The sequence below is a fragment of the Melanotaenia boesemani genome, chromosome 23, assembly GCF_017639745.1.
Source record: "Melanotaenia boesemani isolate fMelBoe1 chromosome 23, fMelBoe1.pri, whole genome shotgun sequence".
In the NCBI taxonomy this organism is placed as follows: Eukaryota; Metazoa; Chordata; class Actinopteri; order Atheriniformes; family Melanotaeniidae; genus Melanotaenia; species Melanotaenia boesemani.
Genome location: NC_055704.1, coordinates 896,750 through 919,874, shown reverse-complemented (window position 1 = coordinate 919,874; position 23,125 = coordinate 896,750). Strand labels below are relative to the sequence as shown.

General features: G+C 43.9%; 1 protein-coding gene across 3 annotated transcripts in view; it reads left to right on the top strand.

Annotated features, from left to right (window-relative positions):
- Positions 1 to 780: 780 nt before the first annotated feature.
- Positions 781 to 23,125, top strand: part of LOC121634321 — a 36,194-nt gene continuing 13,849 nt past the window's right edge. For 2 of the 3 annotated variants that reach the window (XM_041976861.1, XM_041976857.1), the window contains exons 1-3: positions 781 to 792; positions 12,257 to 12,258; positions 21,994 to 22,549. In XM_041976861.1, coding sequence (XP_041832795.1) covers positions 22,535 to 22,549 — 15 coding nt within the window. In that variant the 5' untranslated portion in view covers positions 781 to 792; positions 12,257 to 12,258; positions 21,994 to 22,534. Of the gene's footprint in view, positions 793 to 12,256; positions 12,259 to 21,992; positions 22,550 to 23,125 lie in introns of those variants that run through there. The other variant, XM_041976858.1, reaches the window with a different exon arrangement.

Below are 23,125 nucleotides of genomic sequence, written 5' to 3'. Positions count from 1 at the left end.
TACGTAGTACTCCCATTACTGACCACTACTACAGATAACCTGGAAAGCTGAATAACTCATTTGTTGAACATGGGGAATGTTTTTGCTCTTTTGACCAATTTAATGTTAAACATTTTATTGACTTTTTGGTAGTTTTCTGGTGGAAGTGGAGACAGAACAAGTGGAGAGGAAGGAGAGCAACAGGAGCAGGTGAAGAGAGACGAGCCAAACTGTAAATCCAGCTGGAAATTTAAAGCTTCAGCACTCGCTGCACCACCTGAAGTCTCACTGCATAATAAATATATGTTGACTGCTGATAAAATGAAGGATAAATAATGTAATGCAACTTGAGAAATAGCCCTAAAAAGGGCTAACCAGACCAGGAGGAGAGGCCAAAATTACACAACCAGGATGTTGTGGAAGCTGTCGGACTCAGTTCTGGTTGGGGACTCTAGAACAGCATGTGAGGATGGCAGAGACGGAAAATCTAACTTTTCCTGATCCATCAGTCAGGGAACTGATAGAGACCATTCTGTCTTCACATCCAGATGGAATGAAGATTATTGTCCACTTGGAGTCTTTGGATATTCGGAGGAGGAAAACTGGCTCCGAGATCCTGAAGAAAGACTTTTCTCTGCTGTTGGAGAGACTGTGTCAGTATGGAGCACTAGGTCCACATCTCAGGACCCGTTCCCACTGCTGGTAAAGAAACTGAGCTTTTCAGGAGACTTCTTGGCCTGAACACATGGCTGTCAGATGCACGTATCACCCATGGGATAAAGTTTATCGATAACCTCAGTATCTTGTGGAACTGTAGGAGTGACTCAGAGCTGATGGGCTGCATCCAGGTCTAACTGGATGCAGATTACTTGCTGCATTTCCTGGTTCTGGTTCTGATGGAGGTTTTTCTTTCCAGTCCTGGATTTGATGGACGTGTTTCTTGTTGCTTCTGGTTCTGATTGAGGTTTTCTATCCTGGTCGTTTTGCTTGCTGTACAATCAGGGGACATCATCTCTGTATATTAGTATGGAAGGAAGCATAAGAACAAGGCTCTGCCTGAAGCTGCTGGAAACATAAATAAAGATGGATGAAGGGAGGCGAGCCTCAGCATCACCTCATTACTCTGATAGCATTCATATCTGATAAATACCCTGCATCACTCGCATTGTACACTCTGATCATTCTCATTTTCACCGCTGTAGAAGGCAAATAACAAAAACAGATGAGATGGATTATTCCACAGTACTAATGCTCAGTGACATTCACGTAAACCCGTGAAAAGTATGCAGAACAATTCTCCCTCCCCACACACTCACTAATGCGTTCCCTTGGCAGGAATATCCAGGCATGGTGATCCCATATGATGCACAAAAACAAACCCTGCTTCTGAATCCAGTCACGTTCACAACCTTCACAGGGACCACGGAGAATGTAATCACACAGAGCGCATACATCCCTCAGCCCTGATGATCCAGCTTCCCAGGTGTCCACATCTCCAAACAAGAGCTCTTATCTGCAGTTAATGAAGCAGCAGCTTTAGGATCTGAATGAACAGTCAAAGGTTATGTTTGTTCCTGGAATTCCGGAGAGGAAACAACAGCTGCTGCTCAGTAAAGCAGACGCTCATTAACATGTGTATGTAACCACACATGCAAAGCCACAAAACAGATTCCATTAATCTGATCGCTAACCTGGCATTTATAGTGCTAACGTTCTGTTCCTCAAAGAAAGAAAGAAATCATTAAAAACTACAAATATCACATCAATAAATCCATTATTAAAAATGTATTCAACAGCTAAATAACTACAAATGCCAAGAAAAACCAGACCAACATCAATCACAGACCAGGGATGAAAAGGTCTGAAGGCTGGGGGCGGAGCCAGAGGGAACTCTGTAATCTGATTGGACACCACTGGTGCTATCTCAGGTGACTGACAGGTCCCTGTGTCATGATCATGGTTTATGTTCTTGGTTTTGTCATGTTAAGTTCTGTTTCCTGTTTTGTTTTTGTAGCTCCTCCCCTTGTGTGTTCTGTGTTGCTTTCTGTTTCCTGCTCGTGGGTTCACCTGGTCTGATTGCTCCTACCCCATGGTTTTCAGTTCTAGGTTAGATCCTTGTGGTTTATTCCCTGTAGTGTGTGGTTTTTCCTTCCGTTGGGTTCTGGCTATTTCTGAGTTTTGGTATTAAATAATTTTGTTCATGCATTCCCCCTGCCTCCTCACTCTGAATTCTGCATTTTGGGTCCTCACCTCAGCTGCACCATGACACCCTGGAGGCGGGAAACACAAACATTGTTTCATCTTTCCGATATGCGCAAAGTCATTGACTAGCTTCAGTAAACCATAAGCAGACTGATACCTTGGACAACAGACATCCGAAAGGGGTTCAATAATAAGACAATAAAAAGGAACATATGTCCAGTGTCACACTGCAAGAATCAGTCAGTTTGTGCAGCTTTGATGATTCCAGCAACTTGACAACGAGACCTAGCAAGATAGCAACTGCTGGTGCATATGCTCTTCCTCCTCTGCCTCTGGAGGCATCATCGGCAGCTGGATTAAACTCAGCCGGACTCATCCTTACTGAGTGTAGTCACAATTACATTTTTATTAACATTGATTAGTATGTTATTTGCTGCAAATGTTTGCTTCATGTACGGAGGTGACGGATTAGCCGGGCTGAGCTCTGATAACCATTATTTAACTTATTTAAAGTAGCTGTGATCAAAATAACGTTTGTCAATTTCTTCTCTTTTCTTCAGCTCTTTCTGATCCGCCACTGTGTAAGCATTGTACCCTAATTTTAAAGATAATGTGCACTGTCTGACTGGGAACTGTCTGACTGGGAACTGTCTGACTGGGAACTGCCTGACTGGGAACTGTCTGACTGGAAACTGTCTGACTGGGAACTGTCTGACTGGAAACTGTCTGACTGGAAACTGTCTGACTGGAAACTGTCTGACTGGGAACTGCCTGACTGGAAACTGTCTGACTGGGAACTGCCTGACTGGGAACTGTCTGACTGGAAACTGTCTGACTGGAAACTGTCTGACTGGAAACTGCCTGACTGAGAACTGTCTGACTGGAAACTGCCTGACTGGAAACTGCCTGACTGAGAACTGTCTGACTGGAAACTGCCTGACTGGAAACTGTCTGACTGGAAACTGCCTGACTGGAAACTGCCTGACTGAGAACTGTCTGACTGGAAACTGCCTGACTGGAAAGTGTCTGACTGGAAACTGACTGGAAACTGCCTGACTGAGAACTGTCTGACTGGAAACTGTCTGACTGGGAACTGCCTGACTGAGAACTGCCTGACTGGAAACTGTCTGACTGGGAACCTCCTGACTGGGAACTGTCTGACTGGAAACTGTCTGACTGGAAACTGCCTGACTGGAAACTGCCTGACTGAGAACTGTCTGACTGAGAACTGTCTGACTGGAAACTGTCTGACTGGAAACTGCCTGACTGAGAACTGTCTGACTGGAAACTGCCTGACTGGAAACTGCCTGACTGGAAACTGTCTGACTGGAAACTGCCTGACTGGAAACTGCCTGACTGAGAACTGTCTGACTGGAAACTGCCTGACTGGAAAGTGTCTGACTGGAAACTGCCTGACTGGAAAGTGTCTGACTGGAAACTGCCTGACTGGAAAGTGTCTGACTGGAAACTGACTGGAAACTGCCTGACTGAGAACTATCTGACTGGAAACTGCCTGACTGAGAACTGTCTGACTGGAAACTGCCTGACTGGAAACTGCCTGACTGGAAACTGCCTGACTGGAAACTGTCTGACTGGAAACTGCCTGACTGGAAACTGCCTGACTGAGAACTGTCTGACTGGAAACTGTCTGACTGAGAACTGTCTGACTGGAAACTGCCTGACTGGAAACTGCCTGACTGGAAACTGCCTGACTGAGAACTGTCTGACTGGAAACTGCCTGACTGGAAACTGCCTGACTGGAAACTGTCTGACTGGAAACTGCCTGACTGGAAACTGCCTGACTGAGAACTGTCTGACTGGAAACTGCCTGACTGGAAAGTGTCTGACTGGAAACTGACTGGAAACTGCCTGACTGAGAACTGTCTGACTGGAAACTGCCTGACTGAGAACTGTCTGACTGGAAACTGCCTGACTGGAAACTGTCTGACTGGAAACTGCCTGACTGGAAACTGCCTGACTGAGAACTGTCTGACTGGATACTGCCTGACTGGAAAGTGTCTGACTGGAAACTGACTGGAAACTGCCTGACTGAGAACTGTCTGACTGGAAACTGCCTGACTGGAAACTGCCTGACTGGAAACTGCCTGACTGAGAACTGTCTGACTGGAAACTGCCTGACTGGAAACTGCCTGACTGAGAACTGTCTGACTGGAAACTGCCTGACTGGAAACTGTCTGACTGGAAAGTGCCTGACTGAGAAAGGGATAAAATAGCGACACAAAGCTGAACTGTTTTTACTGCGATGTCTCTGTGTCAAATGATTAGCGGTAACGGTACTATTTATCCAGGTTCCACTGCAGGGTGGGGGCCCTTGAAAATCCTGGAATGAAAAGTTTTTTGTGATCCATTTAAAAATGTCTAATTAATTAATAAAACAATCAAAGTCAGTGTGCCTGAATGAAGGTGCAGACAGACTGCGCTTTGCATTAATAATGATGGATGTTCTTAGAGGCCCTATCACCCCTCTCGAATAGTACCAAATGGTTCAGCCCACACCAGCAACAGTAGGTTGCAGCCAGGCAGCCAAAGGAGAAAGACATGTATTATCCCAAAGAAAGTGAAGTCTGGATGCCAGAAAAGGGAGAGAAAACACAGGGTAAGAAAATGAGGTGAGGGGCAGCTTCTTATTAATTTATTGGAGAGGTGAGCAGCACCTGAACTGAAACAGTTTGAGCTGATATCAGCAGCAGTTGTTTGTAGGAACACATTAGGATTCATTTAGGGATCTCACAGATTGATTACTATCACAAATTCATCCAAGTTGCTGCTGCCTCACGATAAAAAAAACATTTCCACTTTGCATTAATATTTTAGTCCTTTCCCACTGATCAATAATGACATGTTCCTTGTAATTTCAGGGTTGTGAATCTGCTTCTGACATCGTGTTATCTGATAAACTAAATGCACCAGACCCTGAAGTCTTTAATGTTAATGAATGATCTACCATAATTTTTTTAATTAATAAAATAAAACAGGAGAATTTTCTAACTTTAAGGCCACAATGACTGATCAATAAGTTAGAGTCTGATTATCACCTACTGTTGGTGCTTTTGAGTCAGATTTAATATCTTATAAAAATACGTAACCTGGAAAAGGAAAAAAGAGCTGTCTTGTAATTATTACTGAATTACTGCATCAGGGCATGAAAAAAAGGGAGTAACATGAATCAGAGGGTGGTCCTGTGATGGACTGGTTACCTGTTCAGGTGTACCTGCCTCTAGCCTGCTAGTTGCTGGGATAAGCTTCCCTGCAACCCTGAATTGGACTAGCGGTACAGACTATTCTCAGCCTTTATCACTTTTATCAGCCTTTAATCTGCCTTGCAGCAGAGAGTAAAACTTGTTAAGACACTGCGAGAAGCGAGAAGTTTGCTCTTGTTCTCGGCCAAAAGAACAAGACAAAAGTTTGCATTGGTCTGGTCATTTCATCCTCCACAAGAAGCTTCGTCTGCGACGGGTGGGGATTCCTGCAGGGGGGTGTCTGTTTTTATGTGCAATGAGCAGCTGACCTGGTTATTTCATATTCAACCAGAAACTTTGTCAAGGGCGGGCGGGTCTGAGCACACAGCAGTGTCCGTATCTTTATTATCCATGTGTTGTGTTCATTTTCATTCAGCGTGATAGATGCATCCTTATCTGTGGCGGTAAGGAAGGATTGGCTGGACAGACAATAAGCTCAGTCTTGGACAGATTTAGGTGAAGGTGGCGATCCTTCATCCATGCAGAGATGTCATAAGCTGAGTGTTGTCTGCATAGCAGTGGTAGCCATGAGAGCTAATGATGCACCAAGTGAGGAGGTGTATAGTGAAAAGAGAAGAGGGCCAAGCACAGAGCCCTGTAGACTGGACTACTGTAATGCTGTCCTCACAGGTCTCCCTAAAAACTCCATCAAACAGCTGCAGTTACTCCAGAACGCTGCTGCTCGAACCCTCACTAAGACCAGGAACGTAGATCCTAGAACTCCAGACCTTAGATCTTTACACTGGATTCCTGTCTGGCAAAGAACTGACTTCAAAATCCTGCTGCTAGTTTACAAAGACCTGAATGTTTTAGGACCAGAATCCATTCAGGATCTTCTGGTTTGTTGTGAACCAACCAGATCCCTCAGGTCATCAGGGTCAGGTCTACTTTCTGTTCCCAGAGTCAGAACTAATGTGGAGAGGCAGCGTTCAGCTTGTATGCTCCTCACATGTGGAACAAAGCTGTTTCCATTAAAGACTTGATTATCGCATCAATTATCAAGTTCTGGTGATTCTTCCGCTACAATTCCAGAAATGATTGAGCATATAGTAAAAATGACTAGATGCATGTAGATATGATGTAATGTATCAGTTGTTTGTGAGCCACAGTGTGAATTTATTAGATCATAGCTTGATACTGCAGCATCTTGTGTGAGGGATAATAATATTTTAACAGCAGGCATCAGTGTCTTTATGGGCAGAGGCTGCATGTTGTGCTGAGTGGCAGTGAAGTACCAGAGTTCAGTATGTGATGATGATTGTCACACTCATGGATGTGCGTCTGATTAGAATCACCTCAAAGACTTTCAGTAGTGCATCAAGGTGGAAGCTGTCCATCTGCTCCAATTATGGACCATACGCTTCACAACTGCTGCAAGAGGAAGCAACCTGGCAGCATCGGGACATCAATTCTATTAGACCAAAGAATGAATGAGCATTCATTCATTCATTCATTCATTCATTCATTCATTTTGCTGCAGACCTTTGTGAAGCTCCAACATAACAATTTTGGATAAGCTCCTAAACATAAATGAAACACTGAACATGAATATAGCCTTCATACAGAGGCTTCTTCAGCTCCACACCAACAAAGACTCATGGCAGTAGTTTTTTCTAATGACTGTGTAATCACCAGAGAACATTGGTTTTTGAGTTTCAGAGGTTTATTTATAACAATTGGAAAGTACAAACTGGTTTCCTGGGTCTCATCAACTTGGCTCCACAGGTGAAATAATGGAGGTGTTTCTGCAAAGGTACGGCTTCCCACAGGTCCACTTTTCATAGCTCCATTTTCCAAACAGCCAAAACATAGAGTTAAGTTTGTTGAAGTAAAATTAATGTTTGCAGCTGCACACCTGCTTATATGCACGTTGATGGGCAGAAAGTTTGCTGCACTAATCAGATCTTCAGCCCCTCAAGAGCTCCTGGGAATCTGAAAGTTACCTCTCTAGGTGCTTTTTCCAGGTAAAGTTTGGGGAGAGGGAAGTTTTATACCCGGATAATGTCAGTGGAAAAGCACTAAGGTTGTTCAAAATCCTGGGTAAAAGAAAAAGGTACTGTTGATACAACTAAGTTTTTTTTCCATAAAATGATGCAATAGGTCCCAGAAACTGTATGTATCAGATATGATGCATGAGGAGTTGAAGAAAGTTAAGTTTTATGGTTTACTGTCGACACCAAGTTGCAATTTACTGATTAGCCAATACATGTTCAGTCTCTTTGTCTCTAGTAACTCCAACCTCACTGAAACTAACCATATTATTACAAGTAATTATTACATAAAGGTTACATTATACATAATGTTAAAAATCTCTGCATCAAAGATGTCTCTCTCCTTGTCATCACCTCCCTTTCTCACATCTCCGAACATCTCACATCTTTCTCAAATAAGACACAAACGGAGGAGCTGGAATGGGGAATCTAGGGGAGAAATCTGGGAAATGAGAAAAGGTGGTGGAGTTCAGTGTCAGGACTGAATCATGGAAGCTGTGCTGAAAACGTACTTTCCTCACTGTTTTCTCACCGAAGGGTCAGGCAGAGGTGAGGAAATATCTGTACTACAATTTGCATAATTGCAAGCAGCTATGCAGGCTTCTTATAATGAGACAGCCCATTCCTTTCAGCATTTTACTAAATCTAGCCACACCAGACACATGGGACAGACCGGCAGACCAAGGAGATGTCCTTGTACAGCTGCAGGGAAAAATCAGTCATTATGTGAGGTTGAGGCTATTGTTTGAACTTTGTGCCTACTAACCTTCTGCCTACTAATTACAAAGTAATAAGCTAAAGATTAGTTCTAATATCTCTCTGAAAAGAGAGCAAATTAAATTGAAATGAGGTTGATATGAGGCATGTGCTGCCAGAACAGCTTCACTGTGCCCTGAAAAGGATCATTAACATGCCTGAAAGTTATATTGGAGAAGAATCCAGAAGATATTTCCTCACGTTGTGTTTTGAACAGGTTCGGCCGCCCTTGAGTCCCCTGTGGACTGTCCATGCTTGTTGGACCATTCCCATGTGTCCATTCTGATGCCCGTAGCTAGTTAGTTTATTTTCCCAATTTTTGTCCTCTCTTTGGGTGCATGTAAAAAGCCACCAACACCTTCCTCTTCAGATGGATCTTTCTCAGCAGGAAGTAAAGTCTCTGTTGGGCCTTTTTAACTACAGGTACAGCTAACTATGCTATTTATTACTCCTGCTCTCTGACCACATATCATATCACACACACACACACACACACACACATATATATATATATATATATAGTTCTGCTTTTTCCAAAATTTCCCTTTCTTCTCCCTCTTGTTATTTGCCTCTAACCCACACTTTTCTTTGTCTGCTGTACCTCCCTCCAGCTTCTCTCTCATCAGTTATTCCATCCACCGTGCCGGTGCCGCTGTTCTGGCCCCCAGGCGTTGCTTCACCTGCATGATTTATTGTCATCCCTGGCTGTTCCTGCACTCCTTTCCCAGTTTCCTTGATAAGCAGAATGAGTAACCTTACACCAGTGGGACATCACTATGTAGCTGCTAAGATTGTAAACTAGCCCACTGTTTGCACCCCTGACATGAAGGACATGAGCGATGTCTCAGCTGAAGTTTAATGTTTATTTCTTAATTAACTTGTCATTTCAGCTTAGAAGTTTTGTTTTCACTTGCAAAATATAAACTCAGAATGAAACATTCAGTGAATTTAAATCATCTTTGAGCTGCCAGGGCGAGAGCTGTTGTCTAAAGTTAGACTTTGGGACTGCATGAGAGGGAAAGTAAACAGGATAATGTGTCCAGGGAATTAAGACAATTAATTAGAGAAGCAGTAGTGCAGCTCCATCTTGGATTACTAGCATGTTTTAACCACTACGGGGGCATTCATACCAGGATAGTCTTTGGGAATTGGTTTGACTGGGCCAGGATTTGATAAAAATATCACACCTTCCTTTGCAACTTAAGCAACTTAAGCTAACTGAGATGAATAAGGGCAAGATGTGGGCAAGAGACCTAAAATGAAACCAAAAAAAAGAACAAAAACAAAAAAAACGCCAGACCACCGACCCACACGGTAGCGACAGCCCAGAATGCTCATAAGCTAATCCTAACCCCAATCTACCGGCTAATGCACACAAAGAAGAGGCAGACACAGATGTCAGCTTAAAGATATTACTAGCAGAAATTAAAAGTTTCTGCCAAGACAACAGACAACAACTCAGAAATTAAGGATGAGATCAGCAAGTTGAGACTTAACGAGGCAGAGGAGCGGATTTTAAAGGTCCCACATTGTGCAAAATTCAGTTTCTAAAGGTCTTCTAACAGCCATTTGGGTCCCCGTAGTAAAAAACCAAGTCCCCAAGCTGAGAAAATTCCATCTCCTTTCTCACTTGCTCCACTTTATAGCGAATATGTACTCGAATGAGTCTGAAATCTCTCCCCATGTGACATCTAGAGGGGAAATGACCACACCCCTCCGTCGTGGATACTGCCATTTACTGTCCCAGGCTGACTGAGCCCACCCTCTAAAAAATCCCCGAGTGGGCGCCATTGTTTTTCCTGCAAACATAAAGCAGGGTAGTTCCTCTGTTGATGGCTGCATCAGCAGCTCAAAAGTGTTTTTTTTAATCCCTTCATCTGAGCCCCTGAAGACACAATAAGTGGATTTTAATTGCTGGAAATATACCAACAAAGTTTCCAAAAGCTTTTTCACGTGTGCGGCCAGCATTTCAAAGAGGACTGTTTCCACAACTTTGGTGCATACCAAGCCAACTTCGCCAAATATCTGAAGTTAAAGGCTGGATCGGCACCGACTGTCTGGGACACAACTCCAAAGGTAGGAGCTGGAAGTGATTTCATTTTGTGTGGCTTTACTGTGCAGGCCTGCTTACCCCGATAGCCTGTAAGCATGTTAGCACTGCAGCTAACGTTTGCTTCCTTGAATCAGATGCAAAAGTGATTAGTATCATTCAACATCGGATCTGTGAGCACAGCCTCATTTGAAGCCAGTATTAGACATTTATTTATTTACATGGTTGTGACAACTGTTCACGGTGCTTCAGTGCAGAGTAACGTTAGCCGACGTTTCTTTTTGTTTTTTGTTATTTTTGATAGATCCCCTGTGTTTCTCTAACGTTCTCTGAGTTATAAAGAATTATTCTGATTATGTTAACATTAATTCTGTTAGCTGCTGGCTGGTTAGTTCATATTGGCTGATAGTAGCAGGCTAACAGGGCTTTATGATTTATGATTTCTTCTCACAGGTACCATGTCATGATTATGAGTGTCAGTCTGTTCTATACACGCCCATTCAAATAAACCTTTGTGGCTGCCTTTTATGTGTGTTTGTGTGCACTGCAGTCATGTGTATGTGTTTAGTGTTGTGGTTAAAGGAGAGAAAAAAACAGACCGGACTCTCGTCCACATTGAGAAGATTATACTGTGGAGGGTTATGTATGGTCATCTTACAGCCACGATCCGACCGAAACAAAAGCATGTTATCTCAGATACTTGGCGTCCGTGGTTGCAATCACAAATAAGACACGACTAGGGAGCAAATCCGTGCTGGTCCAACCATTTCATTTTATTCTGATGATGACTTCCTTTTCAAATTTTGTTTCAGTGTTGCACTTATAAGTAAGATAGCTGCATAGTTACAATGTGGATATATATATAAAAACTGAACACAGCACGTTTTCTAGATTGTGAACATGTAATTTACAGGCTTTGGACGTCTTCCAGTTTACAGTGGAAATGAATTAGTCATTTATTTCATGTAATTGAGGGCATTTGCTGTCACAACTTTTGCACTGTCTGCAGATGTTGTTATCATGGATTTGAGAAGATGTTAGTGTAAACCATGTTTTCTCTACACAGGCCAGCACATCAACTACAGCCACTCAGTTACCTGCATCAGTGGACGTTGCATGCCAGACTGACCCACTGGACACATGTACTGTAAGCACACAGTTATCCTTTAGGACTCTTCTCAATACTGTATCATTCTCAAATACTTTCTTTATTGAAATAACATACTGGTTACAGGTATACAGGCTACTGTGTGCTGCAAAGATGCTGGTGTTGGGACCTCCACTGCAGATTTATTATTTTTAATCAACACCTGTAAAGAGACCATAAAAAAGACCTTGTCTGGAAGAGGAGCTGGAGCAGCATTGACAGAGCCAACAGTCTGGTCGTAAGTCCATCTCAATGCATGCTAAATTACAGTTTAACTGCTCTGAAAATGTCCTAGAACCTCTATGACCTGTAGCTTTCATTGCAGGACTCTTGTGGTTTACAGCACAAGTTTCAGTTGTTTATATGAACCAAAAAGATGCAAACCGGAAGTGTGATGGTTTGAAGTCCACTACTGAGGAGAGCTCTTGCTCTTTAATTGCTCTCCATGCATCTTGCATTTATATATTTATTCTTTTTGTTTTAGAGAAGAATCATCCAGGAGAGCTGCATTCTGGAGCTGTTTGCAGTGTGTCGTGTCTGCAAGAGGGCGTGTGATGTGATGACCCAAAAGCGGGGGACGATCCTGTCTGTGGAGCAGCGGTGCCCCCTTTATGAGTCTACAGACACTGGTATAGCCACCCTTTCCTTGGAAGCACACCAGCTGGGAACCTCCACCTTTCTGCAGCGGTTTACCTGAGTGGTGCATCTTTCCCCAAAACTGCAAGGCTAGAAAATGTGCAGCTGTATTTCCTTATATTGAGAATATGGCTCTGAATATGAAGCAATTTCAGATTGAATTACAAGTATTATGTCAACATTCATTGATTCATTCATTTTCTACCAACAGATCTTTGCGGTGATGCAGCTGCAGTCGTGCCAGTATGACACGTTTGGCCGACATACCAGAGCCTTCACTGAACCTGCAGTTATTCACCACTGGAAAACATCCCAGGATGTGATGCTACAGCTAGGGATGTTATGCTCGAGCCGTCTGCTCGATCACGTGTCGAGCATGTGACACGGAAGTGTTGCGAGCATTGTCTCTGAGCATTGATTCAGCATGCCAACGAGGCCTCGTTACGTCATCAGCGCGTATCGAGCAGGAAGCGGGATCTTTGAAGGGACCGGGCTTGTCAATCTCTCAGATTCCAAACGCTGAGGAGATCGCAGGTTTTTGAGGAGATTCTGTAGCGATTGCGCGACATTACATTTAGAAAACAAATTTAGGAAAAGCATCACATCAGCATGAGCTTATATTGAATCACATTTAGCTTTTAGAGATTTGGGGAAACAAACGTCTGCACGAGACACCGTTGCCAGAGTAACTGCTGAAGGAGCTCGGAGTATGAGAGAAGGACGGAGCAGGCAGTGCCTTCAACATCACAGGTAAGCTTAATTCCCCTTTCTTTATATAGATGTTTTTAAATAGCCTTACAAAGAGCAGACTTTAAAATTAATCATAAACTTCAACCAGAAGCATCAGAGGAAACGTCTCAGCCTACAGCTGCAGAAGAAAAACCACCACCTGCAGGACCTTAGACACCAAGCTGGTTTCTGATCATCATTAGCAGAAATTTAATGATTTTAAACTTGGTTAATTACAATTTTGTTCACAGCCAGCAGATGGAGTTCTTTGGTTTGGTCAAATGATTCAGAACACTAAGCCATTTTCAAGCATTTGGTTCAAAGTTGGCTCGATGATTCATGAGGCCTCGGTTTCACCATCCCTAGCTACAGCGGCTCGGTCAGGAGGCAAAGTAACTGCTGGCAGCGACATGAGGGCTGACTCTTCAGGTATTTAGAATTTACTGAAACACTACAGATTTTACAGATATCGGTTTTGTGAAGTTTAAATAATTGACAAAGAAAATACCACATAATGAAAAAGGTGAAATGTGATGACTAACATGAAGACTGAAACACATTTCTAACAGGCACTCTGCAAAGTTTGGGAGTTACACAATGATGGATCTCAGTACAAGCACGGCTTTGGACATCCAGTTAATTCAGGTAAAAGGCTAAAATTCAAATTATAACAAGGTTATTCAGTAAATTTTTAAAATGAAAGTCCCATTTTGCAGTTTCTAATACTATGTATTAATTGGTTTTTGTGGTGGGGCAGCAGGGTAATGAGGGTGGTGTTAGCTGCTGTATGTAGAAAGAAGCCTGATGAGGAGTCTGGTGTTGCTGGAGGCACCTGGTGTGACTCTTAACTGCATCATCACAGTCATCCACAAATTCAGACGTTCCTAAGAGAGAACTCCGTTCGATCTGCCAAGTCCTTATCTACTTTTAAAAGCAAACTAAAGACCCAGTTGTTTAAGGAGCATTTCCGCACGTAGCTTAACTCTTCGACTCAGAATGACTTAGAAAGATTTGTCCAGCTCTTTGGTTCAACTCAGCACTGAATAAGCTGCGTGCACTTACGCCCAAGATGATGTTGTGTAATGAAATTGTGAGATGGCGGCGCGTGTACACAGCGAGGCTCAGCGTCTCTCCAGATTCTGCAATTTTGCAATGATCTACCTGTTTATCTCGGGTCTGTTCGTACGGAACAGTTTGTCTTTTACACCCTACACCCGAGAGGAACTTTTGAACATCGGACAGCAACACTCTGATAGTTTTTTATTGAGTCTTCGTCTCGTCCCTGAGATCGCCAGGACACCGGAGGCTACACACTCTGCCCGGCCGGGCGGAAGTGCTCGCAGGCGGCGTCGAGACCGTAAACAAAGGCGGGGGAAGCGAGGTGGGCTAAGAGCTAAGCTAAAGCTAACACCACACCGGCTCTCCCTACCCAGCATTTTCCTTGCTAATGTGCGGTCCCTGGTGAATAAGATGGATGAGCTACGACTCCGTATCAACAACAACAGGAGACTCACGGACTGTAATGTCATGATCTTTACTGAGACATGGCTAAACGGCGGCGTACCCGACAACGCTATCGAGCTAGCCGGACGCCAAACACTCCGGGCAGACAGAACGGCAGATGACTCTGGTAAGACAAGAGGCGGAGGACTGTGCATTTATATCAACAAAGCTTGGTGTACGAACTCTATCGTTGTCGGGAGACACTGCTCAGCTAACATAGAGTTCCTCATGGTTAGATGTAGACCGTTTTATCTGCCGAGAGAGTTCACTTCTACCATCGTAACTGCAGCCTATATCCCCCCTGATGCTAATGCTAAGCTAGCTATGAAAGAACTTTATGCAGCCATTAGCAAACAACAGACTTCCCATCCGGAAGCTGCCTTTATAGTGGCCGGTGATTTTAATCACTCAAACTTAAAGACAGTACTTCCAAAATTCCACCAGCATGTTTCCTGCAAAACAAGAGGAAACAAAACTTTAGATCACGTTTATACAAACATCCCTGGGGCTTACAAGGCGACCCCCCTCCCCCACCTCGGACAGTCAGACCATCTCTCCCTATTTCTCATCCCGAAGTACTCACCACTCATCCAGCGGGTGAAGCCATCAGCGAAAACCATCAAGGTTTGGCCAGAAGGAGCAGACTCTATACTCCAGGACAGGTTCCAAAACACAGACTGGAGTATGTTTGCTACTCAGGCTACCTGTGGCTCTCACACGGACATTGACCTCTACACCTCCTCTGTACTGGAATATATCAACATCACCGCTGACAGTGTCACAGTGGAGAAACGAATCACCACGTACCCAAATCAGAAGCCGTGGATGAACAAGGAGGTACGGCTCCTGCTGAAAGCCCGCAACACCGCCTTCAGATCAGGTGATGCACAGGCTTACAGCGTATCCAGGGCTAACCTGAGGAGGGGCATCAAAAAGGCCAAGCACTGCTATAAGCTGAAGGTGGAGGAACACTTCTCCAACTCCGACCCCAGACGCATGTGGCAGGGCATCCAGGTCATCAGTGACTACAAATCAGGTAACTCATCCATGATCACCACAGATGTTTCCTTTTTAAATGAGTTAAATGACTTCTTTGCTCGTTTTGACGGGGATAACACTGAAGCAGTCACCAGCACTCGGCTCCCAGCAGACCATCAGCCCCTCACACTCACCACTGCAGACGTCTGCACCACACTGAAACAGATCAACGCACGCAAGGCTGCTGGCCCAGACGGCATCCCTGGTCGTGTGCTCAGAGCATGTGCGGAGCAGCTCGCAGAGGTCTTCACGGACATCTTCAACCTGTCCCTTACCCAAGCAGCTGTGCCAACATGCCTCAAATCCACCTCCATTGTACTGGTACCAAAACACTCCAGTCCGGCATGCCTGAATGACTACCGGCCAGTCGCACTCACACCCATTGTGATGAAGTGCTTCGAGCAGCTAGTCCTGTCACATCTGAAGAGCTGCCTTTCACCCACACTGGACCCACATCAGTTTGCCTACCGCAGCAATAGGAGTACAGAGGATGCAGTCTCCACAGCGCTGCACTCTGTGCTCACACATCTGGACAATACCAATACATACGCACGGATGCTGTTTGTTGACTTCAGCTCAGCATTCAACACTGTCAGACCCTCCAGGTTAATCACTAAACTTGGAGACTTGGGCATCACCACCCCCCTCTGCTTCTGGATAAAGGACTTTCTGACCAACAGACCTCAGCATGTTAGGTCAGGCAACACCTGCTCCTCCACCATCACACTCAACACAGGCGTACCGCAGGGCTGTGTGCTGAGCCCATTCCTGTATTCCCTCTTCACCCACGACTGCAGGCCTGTACATGGATCCAACTCCATCATCAAGTTTGCTGACGACACCACGGTGATCGGCCTCATCAGCAACAACGATGAGTCGGCCTACAGGGAGGAGGTTCAGCACCTGGCCACGTGGTGCGCAGACAATCACCTGCTCCTTAACACAAAGAAAACCAAGGAGCTCATCGTGGACTTCAGGAGGGAGAGAGGAGGCACACATGACCCCATCCACATCGACGGGATGGCAGTTGAACGTGTCTCCAGTTTCAAGTTCCTGGGGATCCACATCTCGGAGAACCTGAATTGGACCACCAACACCTCCAGCCTTGTGAAGAAGGCTCACCAGCGCCTCTTCTTCCTGAGGACGCTGAAGAAACACCACCTGTCTTCAGCCATCCTGGTGAACTTTTACCGCTGTGCGATTGAGAGCATCCTGACCAGCTGTGTCACGGTCTGGTATGGGAACTGCTCTGTCGCAGATCGCAAGGTGCTGCAGCGGGTGGTGAAAACTGCCCAACGCATCACAGGGTCTCCACTTCCAGCCCTTGAGGAAGTCCAGAGGAAACGCTGTCTGCGTCGAGCTCGCAGCATCCTCAAAGACTCATCCCACCCTGCACATGGACTGTTTGCACTCCTGCCGTCTGGCAGGCGCTTCAGAAGCCTCAGGACAAAGACCAGCAGGCTGAGGAACAGCTTCTTCCCCAGAGCTGTCTCGCTGCTGAACTCTGCCCCCCACTGACTGACCCCATACCACACTACATCCCATCACACACCCCCCGACCTGACCGAGTACTATGTACTGAACATTCCACTAGCCTTTCCACTTCACTGTTTATTTAGTTAGACTCCTGTTCATTACTTTGCACTATTTCAATGTCCACTGCACTAGTGACTAAGTTACATAAAGACTTGTAAATATCATCTGTAAACTATGTTCATAGATTCTGCTCGACACTGATGTACATTAATGCACATATCCATCTGTATATTATGCACATAGTACTTAAATCATCATACTGTGATAATCACTTTTTTTGCTTTTGTACATTGCACATTTGTACATACTGTACAGTCATTTGCACATACTGTATATAACATATATCTTGCACTTGTTGCTTATTGCACTTCTGGTTAGATGCCAAACTGTGTTTCGTTGCATTGTACTTGTACATGTGTAATGACAATAAAGTTGAATCTAATCTAATCTAATCTAATCTTGTATTTAAAGGACTTACCAAAGCACTGCCTCTAGCATTAGAGGACAGCACCTGGGTCCAACTGGACTCACAGCAGTCTGACTACCTCTTAATGATGACGTCCATCTAGTTTGACTTCTTACTTTTGTTCTTACTCTCAGATGTAAGTCACTTTGGAGAAAAGCATCTGCTAAATTAGTAGAATAGAATAGAATAGAAAAACATCACCCACTACTACGATGTCTGGTGTCCTTACAGTAACGTTGTAAAGCTGTGTGTACATTAATATCACATGTTTTGGAATTTATTGTCATCTGCTGCGCTCGACTGATCACACAGAGCTGTTTTTTTCTAAAAGTAACATAAGTTACAATTGTTACAGAGAGTTATAATTAGTGTGTATCACACCTTTTATAATGTGGATTATCTTCTAGGTTGGCTCTGTATTTCAACTGTCTTTTTTTTCCAAATAAATGTTTGAAAGTGTCTGCAGAACTGACTCCGTTTATGAAAAAGAAAAACTATCTTCCTCCTGAAGCAAAGCAAGATTTCACAACATATTTTATTTTAGGACTAGGACATGTTATGAAACACAACATACCGGTGTATTCCTCTCAGCTGTGAAGGACCACAGTCAGCTCTGTATATCTGACAGGCTTTATACAGGGACTAGATATTTAGTCTTCATCTACCTCCTGTAGCCGTCTAGTGATCTACAGTGAATGACAAACAGAAAATATTATTATAATTTGTAACATGACCAGTAAACTATTTTTGACAAATCAGTTTTCTGTTAATGACATTGCTTCCTGTGGCATCTCCAAGCAGCAAATACACTCACCTTCTGTGGGCGTGGTTACACAGTTTCCACAGAATAGAATAGAAATACTTTATTAATCCCTTTGGAGAGTCCTCAGGGAAATTTGGGACCTGTTAAAAAAAAAAAAAGCAGCAAAAAGTATGAACATTACAAAAAAGAAAAAGTGGACGCATACACTGTCTTAGTTTGTAACAGTTAACCTTACAGTTAGCAGAAACTAGTGTTAGCTATGTAAGAATAATGCCCGATGAGGTGTCCATTATCATAAAGTAATGGACGACGAAGTAAGTCTATCCTAAATCGTTTTTATAATGTTATAATGATAATTATTATGTAAGTAAGGTAATCAAGACAGAAAGACAGGCGACGACCTTTTTAAAATTAAATGCAACATTGCGGTTGATCGTGAGATTTCATAAAGATACTGGCATGTCCATAGTGGTGTTTGAAGGACGGAGTTTAATGTTTGTGTACTATGACCACTGCTGGTTGGGACGTTGCGGGACGACAAAATGTTGCTCCATTCTCGTCTCTCCTGGACTGATTGAGCCCAATAAGCCTGCAAGCTGCTTTCACAGCGATGCGTCACAGACATGATCTGGCGTGTCTGCAGCTCGGCGTTGCCACGGTTACCAACTAGCGTTTAGTCAGTGCAATAATTTACAACAATAAGTCTATTTGACCGGAACTTCTTTCGTAGGTGTCCATTATCACTATTTAATGGACACCCTACAGCCAATCAGAATCGAGTATTTAACCAGACCATGGTATAAATGGTAGTAATTGTAACACATAAAAAACACACTGAGCAACAAATTCGGAGACAGTATAGGTGTGTCCCAATTCAGGGTCTGCACACTTCGAAGTGCAGATTCGTCGGACACATATGTCATCGCGGTGCGCAAAGTACTGTCCCAGTTCACAGAATTTGAAGGACCCTCCGAATCCACCCTTCAAATTTGCACTTCGTTTAGCCTCACATGAAGGATGCTGGTGATGCATCCTTCGCGGCCTCTTTTCTCCCAGAATTCATTGCGCACAAGACGGTGGCGAATCTGCAACCGAGCTCAAAAGAGTCGTATTAAGTTTAAATAAAGTTTTATTTTAAAAAGTAAGCTTTTTAAACTACATTTTAGTATAAACGTTACAAAACCAAGTACATTTAAATATTGTTTGTTAAATGGTGACATTAAAATTCGGTAATATTTGATATCATGGAATTTTTAAGGGGTTAATGAAGTGAGCACCAACTGGAAAACAACAGAGCCTCAAACCGTGTTTTTTTTTTTTTTTTTTTTTTTTTTGCCAGTTGGTGTTCAGCGTCCACTGAAGTGTCCTATGAGTAATTTCAGAGGTTTAAGTGAAGTGTTTTCGTGTGGAAGGGTGAATGCTAATAGCTAACGTTTAACGTTTCTGTTACACCACTTAACTCAAGTTTGGCTACACTACTGCAGCTCTATGTACTGTTACCATGGGAACGCAAAGCCATGTTCATCATCTTAGCAAACACAGCAAAGTCTCGCCTCCAGGAAGGCGGAATGGAGTGATGGGCGGAGCCAGCAGCTGCTCGGCTCCCACAAAAACCCCACCCACTTACATGAAGCATTCTCTGAAGGAGGTGAAATAGGAGGTGAGAGAGAAGCTGCTGCAGTCAAACTAAGGGCCGATTTGACCAAAACATGGCTTCGACAATTCATTGAGATGGGGTGAGAATTGTTTCAGATTGGGAATAAAGTGCTAAATATGGGACCTTTAAATGCGCTGAGGAGAAGATGCAGTCGATGGAAGAAGGTATGAAGGAGCTAGTCAAACTTCTGTCTCTTCTAGAAGATAAACAATCTAACCAGGGACGAACCAGACAGAATAATATCAGAATCTGCTCCATAGCAGGGGGGCCAGAAAACGAGTCTCCGTCTATGGTATATTTTGTCGAGGAGCTGCTAAAACATAACTGGCAGACGATGATGATCTCCAGACTGAATGGGCACACAGAGTGCTGGGTCCAGTTTCTGAAGAAAGGGCTCCTCCAAGATCAATTGTCGTAGCATTTCTGTCACACTCAGCTATGACCTCCTGCTATCTGGCTCTGCCATTCCCTCTTTAGCTCAACCACTTCCACCTGCTGGTGCCACTTGCCAATTACCTCATCAGTGTCCCTATGTAACCTGTCCTGTTTCACTTGCCAGATTGTCTTTGCTTCCATGCCTGACTCTCCAGCTTTTATTTCTGGACTAATCCCCTGTTGCTGACTGCCTGTTCCTGACCACTGCCTTGAATCTCAGCCCTGTCCTGGATCTGTGTCTGAAGTCTTCTCGGATTCCTGTGTTCTGACCCTGCCTGTTTCTGACCTTGCCTTTCGTCTCAGCCTTGCTCAATATCTGGATCAAACTGAACCATGTCTGGAAGGACAAGCTATCGCAGTGAGTCTCACCTGCTGAAAACAGTATTCCATCATCCTGATGTCATCTTCTGGACTTCTGTTCACTCACCAGTCCTGCTGGTCCAGAGGAAACCTGTTTACCTGGCAAGCGTTCGATACTGGGGTTCGATACCAATCCGTATCTACAGCGGTTGCGGACCACCTGACCTTACCCAGAAAATATTATAACACTTGTTCTTCCTTTATCCCCAGCTTATTGTGTTGCATTTGGGTCCACACCTTCCCCGTTACAATTTCTAAGTTACAGAATGAAAGAGGAGATCCCACAAACAGCGTAGTAGAAGAAAGGATTCGTCGGGAAGAATGCCCAAGTAAATATAGATAATGACTATGCACCAAGTATATTTAAGAAAAGAGTCCTGAAAGGAAAATGAGATTCTCTTACAGAAATGCCCTTCCCAGCTAAACTCAGAGTTTTCTACCCAGACCGAACTCGTATGTACAACTATGTACGAAGAGGCAATGAGGGAGATAGCAGAGAAGGGGCTACATGTTACATACTCAAACCACCCAACACACTACCGGAGCAGATCAGGAGGCTGCCATAGACCGTCAACGATGGACGAAGACAGACCCAGAGTCGTAATTAAAGACGATTGACATACAAGGCTCCAGAAGTTGGGACCCATCACAGAAAGACCAGAATAATGCTCTGTAGATGACCACACCAGCTCTTGTTGGGGGAATTTACATTATACTGTATTTGGACATTCTAAGTTTATTTTAGGGTTTGGACGTTTACAAGGTTACTGTGTGTGATGTGGGCTTGTCTAAACATTACTTTGTTTTTTTTGAGAGTACGATTCCTGTTCACACAAATGTCTCAATGGAGGTGATCACAAAAAGGTGTATAACTGAAAACGTGAATGGGATGTTTAGTGGGATGCGCACGCTCGTCCCAAGTCTGTTTCTGGTTATAAATCAGATCAACTCTAAAGTTGGTGCAGTGAGGGAGCGCCTTGCCCCGCCCACAGGATGGCTATAAAAGGTCGGGTGAATGCTATAATAAATATTCATCACATCATTTCCATGATTGCTCAGGAGGGAAAAAGAGGGAAGAAGCGGATTTCTTCAGAATGTGAAACTGAGATCCTGATGGAGCATGTTGGAAAACTAGACCAGGTTTTATCTGGTGGGGACGGCGTGGTCATCACCAGGGTCAGAAAGGTAGAGGAGGGCAGCAGGTGTCAGAGGGAAGACACACCAGAGAGGAGGATGCAGCTCATTTATTCCTTTGTTTTCATCTGGAAAATGAACATGTACAGATCAGAGACTGGTAGCAGTTTATTTAGTGTTAAATAATATTTCTTTCTAGTTCCTGGTGTGCCAGCTGGGTGGGCGGTGCTGCAGCTGTGGTTGGAGAGGGTGAGGCCAGGGACTCCACCCAGCACCGCAGCAGCCGTGTCCTCAGAGGAAGTCCTGCAGGTGCAGAGGGACACCATCACCGCCATTAACCAGGTGGACAAGTATGGGATCAGGATCATGCCAGAGACAGGTTGTGTGTACAAAAAAATTTTGCATGTAAAAATGATGTTTTGAAGTTGTATAAAACAAGTTGTGCTTGTGGAAAAAATCTGAACCTGCAGAATCATTTTGTGGTTGTGCAAGAAACCTTTGTCTGCAAAAATATAATTTGCAAACATGTAGATCAGTTTTGCACTTGTGTTTTTTTCCTATGTGTGTGTGTGTAACTTAAATTTGTACCCATAAAAGTTCCGCCATACAAAATCTCAGGACGAGTGCGGCACCCAGTGTTCGTGTGCGACACTGCACCTACAAGCTCGCAAAGCAAAAACCTACAAGCACAAAACGAAAAACCTACAAGCACAAAACCTTTTTACAGATTAGATATAAGTCAAATTTGTGCCACTAACAGCCAATCGGAATACTGCTTACTGGCGAGCCTAGTCGCCAATGACTGGTGACGACGACGCCTTTTTGGAGAAGACGAAGAAGAAGGAAGATTCTGCTGCTAGCCAATGCTGCTAGCAGAGACCAGGCAAAGAGGATGGCTGAAGCCCAAGTAAGTGAAAGCTGAGTATGTTCATACATAATAAAGAATGTGATGTATACTACAGAGTTTAAGCCTTGGTGTTTGAGATTGTTCTTTTCCACGACTTTTACCTTACGTTAAGGTTAGAGTTACCCATCAAATTTCGTTTTCTGCGAGTTGGTTCCTAGTAACGGTCCCGCCATGTTCAATCCAGAATCGTGTTTATATTCGGTTCTGAATCAACCCGCGGTCCTCCACACCACTGTTTAGTGAGTAATTTACAATAAATTGGAGGCTTGGGGTTCTGCTAAGCAACCATCAGAACGTTTAACGAAGCGGCAAGAATTTCTTCGGTACCTGCCGAGAGTACCGCGCTGAAGTTAGCTTCTGATTCGTAGTTTTGGAACCGTCATGTTCAAGGGCAATTCCACGTAATCTTTGCTAAGCTAGACTACATTAAACTTGGTCCCGATCACAAACTTCAGTCCTTAGACTCATTAAATATGGACTAAAATGCTCTGCACAGCATTTTCATTAGTTAAAACACAGTTTCCGGTTTATAACTTTTATTTATTTTTATTTATTAATTTTTACTTTAGGGGCAAA